Source organism: Chironomus tepperi, unplaced genomic scaffold, assembly GCF_022539635.2.
Source record: "Chironomus tepperi strain 1889 unplaced genomic scaffold, CSIRO-AGI_Ctep_v1 contig_409, whole genome shotgun sequence".
NCBI lineage: Eukaryota > Metazoa > Arthropoda > Insecta > Diptera > Chironomidae > Chironomus > Chironomus tepperi.
The window spans coordinates 518619-533818 of NW_027226531.1; the positions used below are offsets into that span (position 1 = coordinate 518619).

At 33.7% G+C, this 15200-nt stretch overlaps 2 protein-coding genes across 2 annotated transcripts; one reads left to right on the forward strand and one right to left on the reverse strand.

Annotated features, from left to right (window-relative positions):
• Nucleotides 1-2045: 2045 nt before the first annotated feature.
• Nucleotides 2046-7038, forward strand: LOC139096906 (uncharacterized). Its single transcript, XM_070648661.1, has 6 exons — nucleotides 2046-2160; nucleotides 2306-2382; nucleotides 2449-2525; nucleotides 4414-5035; nucleotides 5112-6380; nucleotides 6440-7038. Exons 1-6 carry the CDS (start codon nucleotides 2083-2085, stop codon nucleotides 6867-6869), a joined length of 2553 nt encoding a protein of 850 aa, XP_070504762.1. The 5' UTR covers nucleotides 2046-2082; the 3' UTR covers nucleotides 6870-7038.
• A 1061-nt stretch (nucleotides 7039-8099) lies between these two features.
• On the reverse strand, nucleotides 8100-14271 carry LOC139096938 (uncharacterized). The gene is made up of 9 exons (XM_070648693.1): nucleotides 14237-14271; nucleotides 14106-14182; nucleotides 13284-13905; nucleotides 12954-13104; nucleotides 11762-12840; nucleotides 11125-11392; nucleotides 10012-11052; nucleotides 9731-9884; nucleotides 8100-9403 (listed from the first exon to the last, which is right to left on the reverse strand). The coding sequence occupies exons 2-9, from the start codon at nucleotides 14167-14169 to the stop codon at nucleotides 8100-8102; spliced, it is 4683 nt and encodes a 1560-aa protein (XP_070504794.1). The 5' UTR covers nucleotides 14170-14182; nucleotides 14237-14271.
• Between the last annotated feature and the right edge of the window lie 929 nt (nucleotides 14272-15200).

Sequence of the window (15200 nt, forward strand, 5' to 3'; positions counted from 1 at the left end):
ACCGTAGCAACTTAGGCTCTAACTGTTCCAGTAAGTAAGTAAGTAAGTATGAATCGTATGCCGTGTGCGGTTTCAGTCGAAGCTAACAAAAAAGACGTGCCGTGAAAAATAAAAGGTTGTGAACCACTGATTTAGTAAGATGGTAAGTTGACTTTAGGAAGTTAAATGACAAGCTGGAGGAATAGGTAAAGTCAACTTTGGTATGATAACTCGGTGGTCGTCGATTCAAATTCTGACACATCCTTTTTCATGAGATCAGATGCTTAGACTGCTTAATGTACGAAATAAAGCCATAATTAGATTCTGGCTTCTTCCACATGCAGTAATCATATCTCAATAAAGAATTATTTTCATTATTATTAGGTGTAACAAGACATTAAGCTTAGTCGACCACTGCAAATAGACAACGAAATCACTTTAACTTCATGGTCATCTGGAAGAAATTAATTCCTAGGAATCGCAAATAAATATTTATCTAGGATTCAAGGAAATCCTTGGGATTTCTAGATAATCGTTGGATCTGACAGGATTGAAGCTTCATTTGTATAATACAACTGTTATAAAAATTGTTGCATTTTTAACTATTCGATGTGGAAAAATTGATGATTTGGCAACAAAGATGTATCAAGACTATATACTCCAACCTGATTACAGCTTTGTAATGTGGCCAGCAATAGAGTGTATGGAAAGCTTATTTGTAATGACCTAGGCATGTGTCATATAAGTAAGTAAGTATTCAAGTAGAATCAATAAATGATACCTCCAGATTATACTCAACTCAGTTCAGAATTGGCAGGGAATGACTGTCCTGAAATAAAGCATTTATCTGATAATATCTCTGTTTTATTGTCCAGCTGCAAGTGCTTAATATTTTCAATGTTTTATTGATTTCAGCTTTTTGGCATCAAAAGTTAAATTTACTAATTGAAACTGATTAATTCTGTTCCAGGACATCCTCAGCATTCAAATTAAAATTTATAAAAATACACTGCAACATTTTCTGTAAATTTAATAAAAAATATCCATAATTCTTGTGAGAAAATTCGATTTATTAGGTTGAGAGCTTATCATCATACATCACCATTATAAGCTTCACGTATCAGCCTTACGAGCTTCTCGGGAACTCCTCAATTTCGAAGTTCAGTCCAGATGCACTCCCGATCTATTGAGTCAAATGCCTTCTCGTAGTCTACAAAGACGAGGTAAAGTGCTGATTGCCACTCAACTGACTGCTCTACGATGGTCCTCAATGTGCTAATTTGATTTTATGTCTGCACAGTATATCCTTCCATTATCGAAATTATTCAAATAAATTTGAACTTGACTTGCAAACATCTTTGATTCCGCAAACTAAAAAGTCACAATTTTCATCATCAAACTGCCAATGTCACTTTCGCCTGACTACTTACCTCAAGTGGCTGATATGTAGCACAAAGTTGGACAATTCCTTCATTTGAATGTGATGTGATAAATTTTGAGCTTATTTTTGGTGTCACAATTGTATTTTTGGTAATTTTAGTGACTGAACAGAAGTCAGTTCCACTGATGGTAATCTTAGGCTGTAAAGTGTAGTCTGGGAACTTAACCTCGACAGGATTTTTTTTATTTTTTTCAGTTATGCGTACAGATTTGCTAAATTCTAATTCATTAGTTAGCTTGACTGTTAGATCCGTTTTTAGTCTAGCTTTTTGTTGACTAATTGAGAATTTGACAATCACTTCTGTTGCAATTGCGTAGTTAGATGTGTATCGGTGCTCCTTCAACATTCTATATTCATTAAGAATGTAGTTGACTAAAGGTAACAATTTCACATTTTATGTGAATGAGGGGAAATTCTCATTTTTAAGACATGCAAGAAGCTTTGAGGGGAAATAAGGAGAACATATTAATGTCTTTATACTCGAATACATCGAGTAACTTGATAATCTTGTTGAAAATAAATGATTAGAACCTCCAAAAAAATGACAAAAATTTATGAGAGATTTACTCAATTGACTTTAATTATTTTTCACAAGCTTATCTCCTCTCTCGGTCAGTAATCAGTCATAAAATTGGAATGTTTGTGATTAAACCTGTTTAAGGATGAACTGTAAAATGAAATTTTTAATATTTTGTGGATTATTTGTGCTTTTACTACCGACATTAGCTCAAAATAGTGAAGTATGTAGCTTGTGCCTGACAATTTAGAATCAATAATTAAATTGTGATGAAAAATAATTTTTTTTTTATTTTTTTGCTGTAAGTTTTTAAATATTTTATCTAATTTGGGTTAATTAATATTAATAAAATGTCAATAATAGTTTAGGGAACCTGCGGTAGAGTTGCAGTTTTACAAGGGTACATTTACGGAGGAAATTTTGCTAAACGTGGACTTTTTCCATGGTGAGATAACAAAAAATTTTAATCTCAAAAATTCTCTCAAAAATAAAAAAAAATCTCTCTTAACAGGGCGGCTGTGCTGATGGATAAAGACGGAATTAAATTTTGTGGAGGAACACTTTTGACAAATAAGTTTGTGTTGACAGGTGAGAATCAATTCGTAGAGAGTTCTGATTTTTTGCCCCATGTAGTTATTGCGATCACACACAATTTTTCATTTTATTAAACAAAAACACGTGTTTTTTCATTGTTTTAGAGTGCTTTTGAATGTTTTCTAATATTTTCTAATGTTTTAAAAATATTTTTCTATATTTTTTTTATATTTGTAAATGTTTTTCAATAGTTTTCAATGTTTTTGGAGTGTTTTTCAACATTTATCAATGTTTTACAATGTTTTTTGAACAAAGTTTGAATTTGTTGTAACCGTTGAAAAGTTTAAATTACAAAAGTCCGTTAAAGAAAGAAATTCATATATTTGTAGTAATTAAACCTTACTGGATCTTGTTCATAACTCATTTTTGCAGAGTTGGCTGGACTTTAAAGTGGAGTCCGGACTTTAAAGTCAAAAATTATTTTTTTTTTTTGTTTAAAACGTAATTTAATTTTTTTTCGGTTACACTGCGTATAATAATAATAATAATAATAATAATACTTTAATTTGGAATTGAAATTCTTTTAATTTGTTGTACAAAACGGTGAAAATATTTTGACACTAGCCTGAGTGTGACTTTAATTCAAAAACATCTTGAAAGTTAATACTTTTAATGGATGAAATTTATGCTCATCAGTGAAGTTAGGCTATAAAAAGTTTAAAAAAAAAATGCCAAGTGGTAAAAAAAAATTTTAACTTATGTTGATAAATCCGTACTTCACTACAAGATTGAATGCTGTTGCTGGAGGAGCGTCTGCTGGCATTTTCTCAGCTTCGTCGACAAATTTGCAATATTTAATTATTGCTTCTTCAATGTTGGGGATTTTTTTCAGACGTTCTTGTGCTTCGGTGAATTTCTTGAAAAGATTTTCAGTCTTGATTGCATCGCTTAGCTTTTCTGCGTAAGTTGTGCTGGTCAGTTGTTGCTAGTTAATTACTTCATGACTTGACGATGATTAGTTGCTTGCAACATTCACTGGATGTGGATGAGCAGCGGCTTGATGTACGTTGACTAACGGCGGATAGTTTTTGCAATCCAAATTTACTTTTGGCAGCATCTTGATTGGTGGGGTCCTAGTCCTTGAGTTTTCGATTCTCTTGGAGTACACGATGAACGATGGGCACAATCTGTGACTCGCAGCATGATTACCGTTGCAGTTTATGCAGTTGGTATTTCCTTCACGGGTTTTCCGTTGGCATTGAGTAATTCAGTAATGAATGGCCCCAACGTTGGCAGTTGAAACATTGAGTCGGAATTTTGTTCCACTTCTTGTTGTACTCCCATTTGACAATAATGTTTTCTTTGTTGCGATGGTTGTGGTTGAGGATATTGATGTTGATGTTGGAACTTTTTCCTGTTGTAGCGTCTTCAACACTTCATTCGTCGGAGCCTCAAAGTAACCTTTAAGGACAAATGACTTGGCTTTCTCTGATTCCTCAGAGAAAGTGTGGAATGGAAAGCCTTTAGCTTGCAGGATGTTGATGATTGAGGCTTTATCCTTAATATTTTTGATGAATAATTGAGTTGAATCAGGCGATGAGATTTTAAATGTAGGTTTGACCTTCAATTTAATTTTTGAGATAATTACTCGTACTTCTCTGGGATTTTGATGAATGAATATTGGCTTTGTCTTAATATTGGCTGTAGGAACAGTTGGTACCTCCGTTGGAGCTTGTTGCGGAATTTTTTAAAAAAATCTACTTTTCCAACTCATGTTACGCAGTGTAACCGAAAAAAATTTAAAATGCTTTTTAAACAATAAAAAGCCGGGCTCTTTGAATCCGGACTCCAAAGTCCTGCCAACTCTACATTTTTGTAAACTTTACGTCTCTCGATCAATTACACGAGGTATTTTTTAATGCTTTCCAATTTCTCACTGTAGCTGCTCATTGCATACACGGCAAGGAAGATCAGCACAAGTTTACAACAAATGATATTACAGTTGTTTTGGGTGCACATAACTTTAATGTAGACGAACCTGGACGAGTTTATTCTGAAATTTCAACTATAAAAATTCATGAAGACTGGAATGTAACATCAGATTCATATGATGCAGATATTGCAATGCTGACGTTGAAGGAGCATGTCACATTCAGTTCATATATCCAGCCGATATGCTTAATTCCTCCTGAATCAAATGTTGTTGATATATTACATGGATATGTAGTCGGATATGGAAAGAATCAAAATCAAAACCTCGAGAATATTCTAAAATATGTTAAAATGCCAATTCAGTTAAACAATGAAGATTGTTTTTATACTCATCATCCAATATTGCAATTATCCAGCAAAAGAACCTTTTGTGCTGGTGATCGTAATGGATCTGGCGTTTGTATAGGTGACAGTGGCAATGGATTGTTTGTAAACGATCAAGCAGTTTATTATCTTCGAGGAATTGTGTCAGCGTCAATCGCAGATCCTGTAGGCTGTAATACTTACAACTATGCAATATTTACAAATGTCCAAAAATTTTATGAGTGGATTACAAATATTATCTATCAAAGGTAAGATCATATGATGGAATAATTAAGATTAATTCATACACAATCAATGATATTTAATTTTTATTGATTTTCACAGGAGTCACGTGATAATTTGGGCATCAAAAAAGCTTTTTAATAAAAAAGATTACAATGTAATTTTATTGCCAACCAATTTATACAAAAGGACTGAAATTGCTCTCCAATATCGTAGAAATGTTGGAACAGTAAATTTGAAAACCGATAAAGTTGCAAAAATGAGATTTCCAAACCAAAGTTTTGCATCGAAGAAAGAGTTTGAATTAATCATGACGCTGTATCGAAATGAGACAGGATCAACTGGACAACGAAACATGTGCATGACTCAGGTATTACCTAATATTGAGGTTGATAACAAGGACTTTTACGCATTTATTAAGACTGATAAGCCAATTTATAAACCTGGTGACACATTATGGTTCAGAGTTGTAGTCGTGGACCGAGATTTGAAGCCGTATGCTATTAACAACATCAAAATCAGCATAATTGACTCATTCAATCGAGAAATTAAGTCATATGAACATCTAGGTCAAGATGGTGTTTTTAAAGAAAACTTCATTTTGAGTCGAAATTCAGCATTGGGTATGTGGAAGATTCGAGCAGTAATTGATAATTGTGATGCATTGGAGAAAATAAAGGAGTTTGCTGTCCAGAAATTCAATCCGTTATCTGTGCATCTTATTTTAGCTGATCGAAACATGTTGCCAACATCTGTTCTGAAAATCTCATTTTATGCTGTAAATCAATGGGATTACTTTGTACAAGGAAAAGCACAGCTGACGATAAAATGCACTACAACTGGTGAAACAGTCATCACAAAATCGTTTGATATTGTCACAGGCATTCAGCATGTTAATTATAAAGTCAAAGAGGATTTGAAAGCCACAGCAGAATTTAAACTTGACTATGAAGTTAGTCTTGAATTTACTGAACAAGAAAGTCAGATAAAGTCCCTAAAAACATCAAGTTTCACTGTCCATCATGATACCAGATTAAAAATAGATGCAAATCATCCTGACAAGTTCATGCCTGGACATCCATTCAATTTAGATGTTTTTATTTATGACTGGAAGGATTCTTTAGTTAAAAATTCTAATGAAAAAGTTCACATTGAGTACACAACTCATTTCCAGAATGGAATAAGACAGAAGGATGCTTATGATGTTTCAATTAGAAATGGAATTGCTCAAAATAGTTTCATTGTTCCAGAAGATGCAAATGAATTAAAATTCAAAATCGACTATGTTGATGCTACTTATGAGAAATCTGTGTTGAAAGGAGCTGTAGAAGCTGGAATTAATAGACTTGTAGTTGATCATGTCCCAAAAAAGTAAATATAGTAATATTAACTAATCTTAAACCTTATAATACTAAAAATTCTATTTACAGTCCTCAATATAATGACACTGTGAATGTCTATGTTCGTGCTGAATCTGGAATTGATCAAATTATTGCATTTGTTACATCAAGACATGGATATCTTGAAAATCATCAAATGGACTGTAATTATAGATTATCTTGTAAATTCAATTTTACGATGAAACAGGACATGATGCTGGAATCAAAGGTTACTGTTTACTACATACAAGATAACTACAACATACTTAAAGGTGTAACAACAATCAGGACCGAATATGATGAAAATTTTCTCATTGAAAATGCATTATCTATTGATGACGTAAGTAAGGAACTGGCTGATTATGATGAACAACAAATGATCATTAACTTTAATATGAAAAAATCAAATTGGCATGAGTGTACACCTGCAGAACTGAAGAGAATACAGAGAGGAAGATTGAATATGAGAAATACAACATAGTTACGATTACTTCCCATTGCTAATTAACGATGATGATATTGAGTTTGAGGGTTTAAAACAGCAACAATAAAAATATATTTTAAAAGATGAATTGCCTAAAATGTCAGTGGTTGAATGTTACTGTACTTGACTATACTGAAATAAAGCATTTATCTATTTTATTGTCCAATTACAGGTGCTTAATATTTTATAATATTTTATTGATTTCAGCTTTTTGGCATTAAATTTGTTCATTAAAACTGCTTAATTGTGCTTCAGGACATCCTCAGCATTCAGATTAAAATTTATAAAAATCCACTGCAAATTATATCCATAATTTTTCTAAGAAATCTCAATTTACTAGGTTCCTATCCTTATCATCATACTTACTTACTGGAACCATGCTCTGACTTGGAGCCTAGGTTATTGCAAAAGACCTTCCATCTGACTCTGTTACTGTCCACATCTCAAAGCTTGTATAAATTCTCTGTTTTGACATCTAATTGACATATGTGCCAGCAAACACGCGTCGTCGGCGTAGTCCAAGTCTTCCAGGCGATCATTTAAGGACCAAATGATTCCTCTTGGCTTTCCTCTTGTCGCAGAACGCATTATTTGTCCATAATAATTAGAAAAATTAATGGTGACAGTAAATCTCTTTATCTGACAAAAACGACTCTGATTGTACCCCATCGTGCAACACTCTGCATCGAAATCTATTATAAGCTTCACGTATCAGCCTTATGAGCTTCTCGGGAACTCCTAAATTTCGAAGTTCAGTCCAGATGCACTCCCGATCTATTGTGCCAAATGCCTTCTCGTAGTCTACAAAGACGAGGTAAAGTGCTGATTGCCACTCGACTGACTGCTCTACGATGATCCTTAATGAGCTAATTTGGTAACAATTTCACATTTGATCTTACCTACCTATTCCTCCAGCTAGTCATTTAACTTCCTTTAGTCAACTTACCATCTTACTAAATCAGTGGTTCACAACCTTTTATTTTTCACGGCACGTCTTTTTTATTAGCTTCGACTGAAACCGTACACGCCATACGATTCATACTTACTTACTTACTGGAACAGTTGGAGCCTAAGTTGCTACGGTTCATGACATTTTGGTGTCACATTAGTGTGCCGTGGCACACAGGTTATCCACAATTGCTAATTTTTATATAAATTTACTTTTTAATTAAATTTTTATTTACTTTTTTTCACAAACAATTTTCATATTTTAACAAGGCATAAAATTTACTGACAATTGCTGAATCTGTACCATTTTAAACAATCGTCTGAATCAGTTTTTACTTTTGAAGAAGCATTATCCTTGATGTCAGAATTGGTTGTAGATTCTTCCTGTTGATCAGTTGGAAAATGAAATTGATCATTCGTCATAGTTGGACTTGTTGTTGTTGTTGAAGTTCTTTGCGTGTAAGCTCGCGAATTAGCTGGTGTCGATGATTTTGTTGTTGTTGTTCTTCGAGTTGTAGATTGTAACTCCCTCAACTTATCCTGTGCTGATTTCAATTTAGCTTCCGCATTTTCTATCATTTGTTCCGCATTTGCATATTCTGTTTGTAAAACTTTATAAGAATCAACTGCCCTTTTAATATCTATAGCTTTATAGTTTACTAATATGGCATCTTCAGATAATTGGTTGCAATGTTCTTCGAATTGTTGGGAATCGCCAAACAAACCATTAACGTAATTAACAAATCGTGTGACATCTTTTACGGCTGTAGTTTTTATACTAAGGGCATCTTCTGCTTGAATTTTGACATCATTAGCTTTATTTTGTGCTTCCACAACCTCATTCTTAATTTCTGTGTATTTTGATGCTGTATTTGCTTTATTGATTACGTTTTTAACAAAGACCAAAGCTTCCATCACATCATCCTGTATTTCCTTGATTATACTCTCTGCTTCATTCACAGATTTAAGAGAATCGTTGATATATTGTTGTGCCTCTTTAAGTTCATTTTCAGCTTTTGTGGCATTTGTTTTTACAACCTCTGCATCCAATCGTAGCTGATTAGCATCATCTTTTGGCTTATGTACATTCCGCTTAGCAGTATTGAGATTCCTTTCTGCTGTCTCAAATTTACTTTTTGCATCATCGAATTTATTTTGTGCATCATATCGTTCCGCATTTGCAGCCTTCACGGCATTTCGTGCTTGTGCTGTATTTGCTGGTTCACTTTCTGCTGATTCTTCAACAATAGTTTCTTCTTGGTTTTGTTGTGCTTCATTTTCAGTGTTCCATTCATTTTCAGCACTACTCAAAACATTCAAAGCATCCTCCAATTTCTTTTCAGCATCGATTGCATTTTCTTGGGCACTACCGACATTTTCTTTTGCCTTTTCAAGCGTTTTTCCTGCTTTTTCTAGTTTTTGTTTTGCTTTGGTGACTTTATTTATCGAATCTTGAGCTGATTTTTGATATCCTTCTATTTTTTGACGTTCTTTTTCAACAAGACTTTTCCCTTCCAAGACTTCTATTTTGTTGCATGCCAAAGCATTTGTATCATAGGTATAGTATGATGATTCTTTGATTACTGTAATGATTTATAAATTAGTGAGTAATAGTGAATGTATCGTAGTAACCCTTCCTTTTAAAAAGAAGAAGAAAATATTACAAAAGTCCTCGTATTATTGATCGAGGGACTTAAGCGCATTTTTGTCCCAGCGATCAGTAATTGATTAATATGTCACTTCTAGATCTATAAAACGAGATCCAGGAGGATCCAGGTCATTTCCAGATCTCCAATCGAAACCCTTACAAAACAACAAAATGATGTAAAGGACACCGAAATATTAACTGAAGGTGTTGATCGAGGCTAACTTAGCATATAAAGATCCAATTACCCAAGCTATGATCTTACCAAATCTATTATAGTCATAAATCTGGACAATTGATGGGCTGTGGTTATCAACGTCATAAACCTTCGATCCGATTACACCAAGTTTAAACCCTTGACGTTCTATATTTTTAAGGTAGAACACAACGGCGATTGGATCTTGTTCGAATTTATAATCCTAAAATAGTAAAGCATGTCATTAGTAAATGTAGTAAACAAACAGTCAGGTTATAACTTGATAGCAGAGTTGAGTCTAGACATTGATTCCTGCCAATTCTGCTTGATAGTCACAACTGAATACCAACCTGAATCTTATCATTCTGATCGTGTGAAACATATCTAAATCCACTTGGAAGTTGAACCATAATGCTGACTGTTGTGTCTGGCTGTGACTGTAACTGTTTACCTTCGATATTGATTCTAACTTGATTATCTCGATACTTTTGAGTTTGAACGTTAATGTCAAAGTTTCCATTTGGATGAAATGGTTCAGATGTGAGAAGATGAATTGATTTTGAGGCTTCATCTTTGTAACTTCCAGCATCTGCTGTGACTTTGACTTTGATGTCTCCCCTGCCATTCGATTTGATTGGAATTCTGTCAACAAATGTCTTCTTTTGTGGCTGTAAAGTTATTGACTTTTGTATGTCGTATTTGTTACTTGATGGTATGAACTTGGTGCAATCGTAGTTAAATCTTCTGTTACTGCTTTTATCAACAAATGTTGCATTTTCAAGACTTATAGATACACGTGCCTGAAGACTATCCTGAACATTGTTAAAGACATTAACATCAACCCAAATAATTTCATCCTTGTATGCATTTTGTGGTGCTTTGATCATAAAAACAATGCCATTTTTAACGGTCGTTTTTGGTTGGGATTTAACGACTGCTAAGCCTTTTGTTGGATGCATCGATAATCCATAATATCGCCATGTTGTAATGGTATTTGGTAGATTTATAGGAACAGAGCTGTCGTCAGATGTTACATCAATACTTTCATCAAGCCAAACTTCTGGGAAGTAGTGGACGTCAGCGGATGTCTCGTCCTCCTCGTCAGGTTCGTACCGTGCCAAATTCGAATCACATGTTCCTTCTTCTGTCAGTGGTTGCAGAACAAATCCATTGAACTTTTCAAAATGGTAAAGTGATGTATTTGGGAATCTATAGTTCAAGTAATAGATCAACTCATTGTAGATGTCCATTTTAGAGATTTCGTTATCGCGGATCAGTTGCGGTGACAGTTGATCGATGGCTGTAAGGAACACTTTTGAGCCTTTTGTTGTCTTAATATCAATATTGATTAGCTCGTTTGGCATTCCTATTTCTGGAACTGATATTTCGAGCTGTAAAGATAAAGATTAAGATATATTAGCTAATATCCATTGATCAACAAACTAAACACCTGTTGTCCTTACCGTATTCTCAGTTTCATATCCAATCTTCACGACAAAATCATCATATATAAGAACTCCATCTGAGCGACGAACATAAAATACAATTCCTCTTGATTCAGGCCTCATTTCTTCAGTCAACTCAACAGTAAATTCAAAAAGGTCAAGTCCAGCAGCATTAGGAAATTCTTCGTAATGAACGATACCGTTTATGCCTATTAGAAGAACGTGAAGTGATTCCATTTCTCCTGTAGTTTGTGCTTGATATTTGATCTTTTGGCCGATGACAGTACTATAAGAATAAAAATGATGAAATATATATTAAACTCAATCTATCATGGACTCATTCGAACACAAAATATATCCAAGACACATTCTATCCTAGACACATTACATCCAGGACACATTCTATCTTAGACACATTCTATCCAAGACACATTCTATCCTGGACATATTATACCCAGGACACATTCTATCCTAGACACATTCTATCCAAGACACAATATATCCCGTTCACATCATATCCAAGACACATTCTATCCTAGATACATTATATTCTAGACACATTCTATACAAGACACAATTTGTCTCGAGCACAGCTTGATGGGAAAAAAACAACAGTTTCCCCGGGGTTCGAACTTATAACATATCAATATCTTACCTTTTCTTCAAAGTAGTCACTTGCATATATTCCTTCTCTCCCATCACTGGCAATGGTTCGATCACTTCGGTCAATTTTGCACCAGCAAATTGACAATTCAATGTAATATGTGTTGTAGTTAACGTCGGTTCCACAGGTGTTAATATCTCACCATCTTTAAGATTTAATTGAAATTGCTTCTTATCAATTCCGGTGCCATTATTGTGATACTCAACAGTCATGTATAATTGGTTGAAGGAATTGTCAGGTTGTCCATTTAATGTCTTAACTTTGACTTTCATTGGAAATTTAAATCCTGGTTTAAAGTACTTCTTCCTGATCAGATGAATCGTATTTCTAGTATTGTACTTAAGTTCAACTTCCTTTGATGTTTTGATGGATCTTTGTGTGTCTGGATCAGTTGCTTCAACATCAAATCGCAAGATCATGTCAGCTGATGCATTTCTTCCTATAATTTCATCATTAAATTCGACTTCTTTTTTGTGACCAGCAAGTTCGACCTGCTTAACAAGCTTCCTGTCGAAGGCGTTCCTGTCCGATCCTTTAAACTTTCCAGATGCGTAGATATTTGCGGTTCCAGTGAAGATCTTGTTGTTTTTGTCCTTAACGTAAATATCCATATAAGCTCGTCTATCCGTGTAACTGATAACTGAAGACATTTGTATGTACATTTCAAGGTTGTCATCACTTGGTTGCCCAACATGGAATTTTTTGGTAATTTTCTTGTCTCCGGATTCGACTTGAATCTTCCACTGACCCACATTTTGAGCAGATTTAAGTTTAAAGGAATTTTCATAGACACCAAAATTTGTGGTTTGAATTCTTTCAAATATTTGGACAGCTTCATTTTTAGAGTCAAGGATTTTAACATTAATGGACTGTGTTCCTTTATATGGAAGCAGTTTCTGATTTAATGCAAAAATTCGGAATGAAAAGGATTCGCTGGTTGAATAGAAGAGTTTGCTAAATTGAATGAGAATTAGCGGACGATCTGAAGACTTGATAAGCTTAGATGACGAGCATTTATTAGATGACCTTGATGCAACCTTCAGCTCATATTCATTTGATTGGGGGACATTCTATCAATAAGAAAATTTGAATTAAATTATAAATTTATTTGTAACGGATTTTCAAAATTTAAATTTTTAACGGCTTTTAAAAGTTTAAAATAAAAAGCAAGAAACAAGCTTACCTGAAACTGGATTTGTTCAAATGTTTCCTCATCAGATATACGAACATTCTTAGTCGTGGGTCTATTTGATGTCAATAATGACACGTCAACACGTAAGCCTGCTCTCAAATCCGTTGATAGCAAATAAGATCCAATCAGGATGATTTGTTCACTTTATATAAAATAAAAAAAATAATTTAGTTAATCATCCAAAAAATCCTAAATATAGTGGTTCATAATGTGCGGCTTTAAATCTCGACTCACCAAAAACAGCTCTGAACCGTAGTGTCAAAATTAATTGACAAATTTATTGAATTTGAATTAATCTTAATTATTCCATCATATTCTTACCTTTGAGAGATTATATCCGTAATCCATTCATAAAATTTTTGGACATTTGTAAATATTGCATAGTTGTAAGTATCACATATTTTAACAGATAATAATGATGCTGACACAATTCCTCGAAGATAATTGACTCCACGATATTCTACAAATAATCCATTTCCACTGTCACCGGAACAAACACCAGATCCATTACGATCACCAGCACAAAATGTTCGACGACTAGCCAGTTTTACAACTTCATTATTTGTTAAAAAACAATCTTCATTGCTCAATTCAATTGACATTTTAACATATTTTAAAACATTTTCAAGATTTCGATTTTCATTGAGTCCATATCCGACTGCATATCCATCCGATATTTCAGCAATATTTGATTCAGGAGGAATTAAGCATATAGGCTGGATATATAAACTGAATTTCACAAATTTCTTCAACATCAGTATTGCAATGTCTGCATCATGTGCTGTTGAGGTTACATTCCAGTCTTCATGAATTTTTATATTTGAAATTTCAGAATAAACTCGTCCAGGTTCATCTACATTAAAGTTATGTGCCCCCAAAACAACTGTAATATCATTTGTCGTATACTTGTGCTGATTATCCTTGCCGTGTATGCAATGAGCAGCTAAAATGAAAATGAGCATTAGATGCCCAGTAAACGCAACGACGTGGAATAACTTCACTTGGAGTGGAAATCGCGAGTCAGTACATCGTGGTGCCGGAATACCTTCACTTACACTTTGTAGGTGAAGTTATTACCGCCCAGTGCAAAATAAAATTTTGACATCATTCCTCGTCGGTAATATTACTGGGCATTAATCTCACCTGTCAACACAAACTTATTTGTCAAAAGTGTTCCTCCACAAAATTTAATTCCTTTTTTATTCATCAGCACAGCCGCCCTTAAGAGAGAAATTTTTGAGAGGATTTTTGAGATTAAATTTTTTGTTTCTCACCATGGAAATAGCCCACGTACGGCATAATTTCCTCCGTAAATGTATCCTTGTCCAACTGCAATCTTACCGCAGGTTCCCTAAACTATTATTGACATTTTATTAACATTAATTGACCCAAATTAAGTTAAATATTTAAAAACTTACAGCAAAAAATTAAAAAAAAAATTATTTTTTATTACAATTTAATTATTGTCAGGTTCTGAAGCTACATACTTCACTATTTTGAGCTAATGTTGGCATTAAAAGCACAAATAATCCACAAAATATTAAAAATTTCATTTTACAGTTCATCCTTAAACAGGTTTAATCACAAACATTCCAATTTTATGACTGATTACTGACCGAGAGAGGAGATAAGCTTGTGAAAAATAATTAAAATCAATTGAGTAAATCTCTCAAAATTTTTTGTCATTTTTTTGAGGTTCTAATCCTTAATGTTCAACAAGATTATCAACTTCCTCGATGTATTCGAGTATAAACACATTAATCGTTCTCCTTATTTCCCCTCAAAGCTTCTTGCATGTCTTAAAAATTGAGAATTTCTCCTCATTCACATTAAATGTGAAATTGTTACCTTTAGTCAACTACATTATTGATGAATATAGAATGTTGAAGGATCTCCAATACACATCTAACTACGCAATTGCAACAGAAGTGATTGTCAAATTCTTAATTAGTCAACAAAAAGCTAGACTAGAAACGGATCTAACAGTCAGGCTAACTAATGAATTAGAATTTAGCAAATCTGTACGCATTACTACAGATTAATATCGACTAAGCTTAATGTCTTGTTACGCATAATAATAATGAAAATAATTCTTCATTGAGATATGATTACTGCATGTGGAAGAAGCCAGAATCTAATTATGGCTTTATTTCGTACATTAAGCAGTCTAAGCATCTGATCTTATGAAAAAAGGATGTGTCAGAATTTGATTCAACGACCATCGAGTTATCATACCAA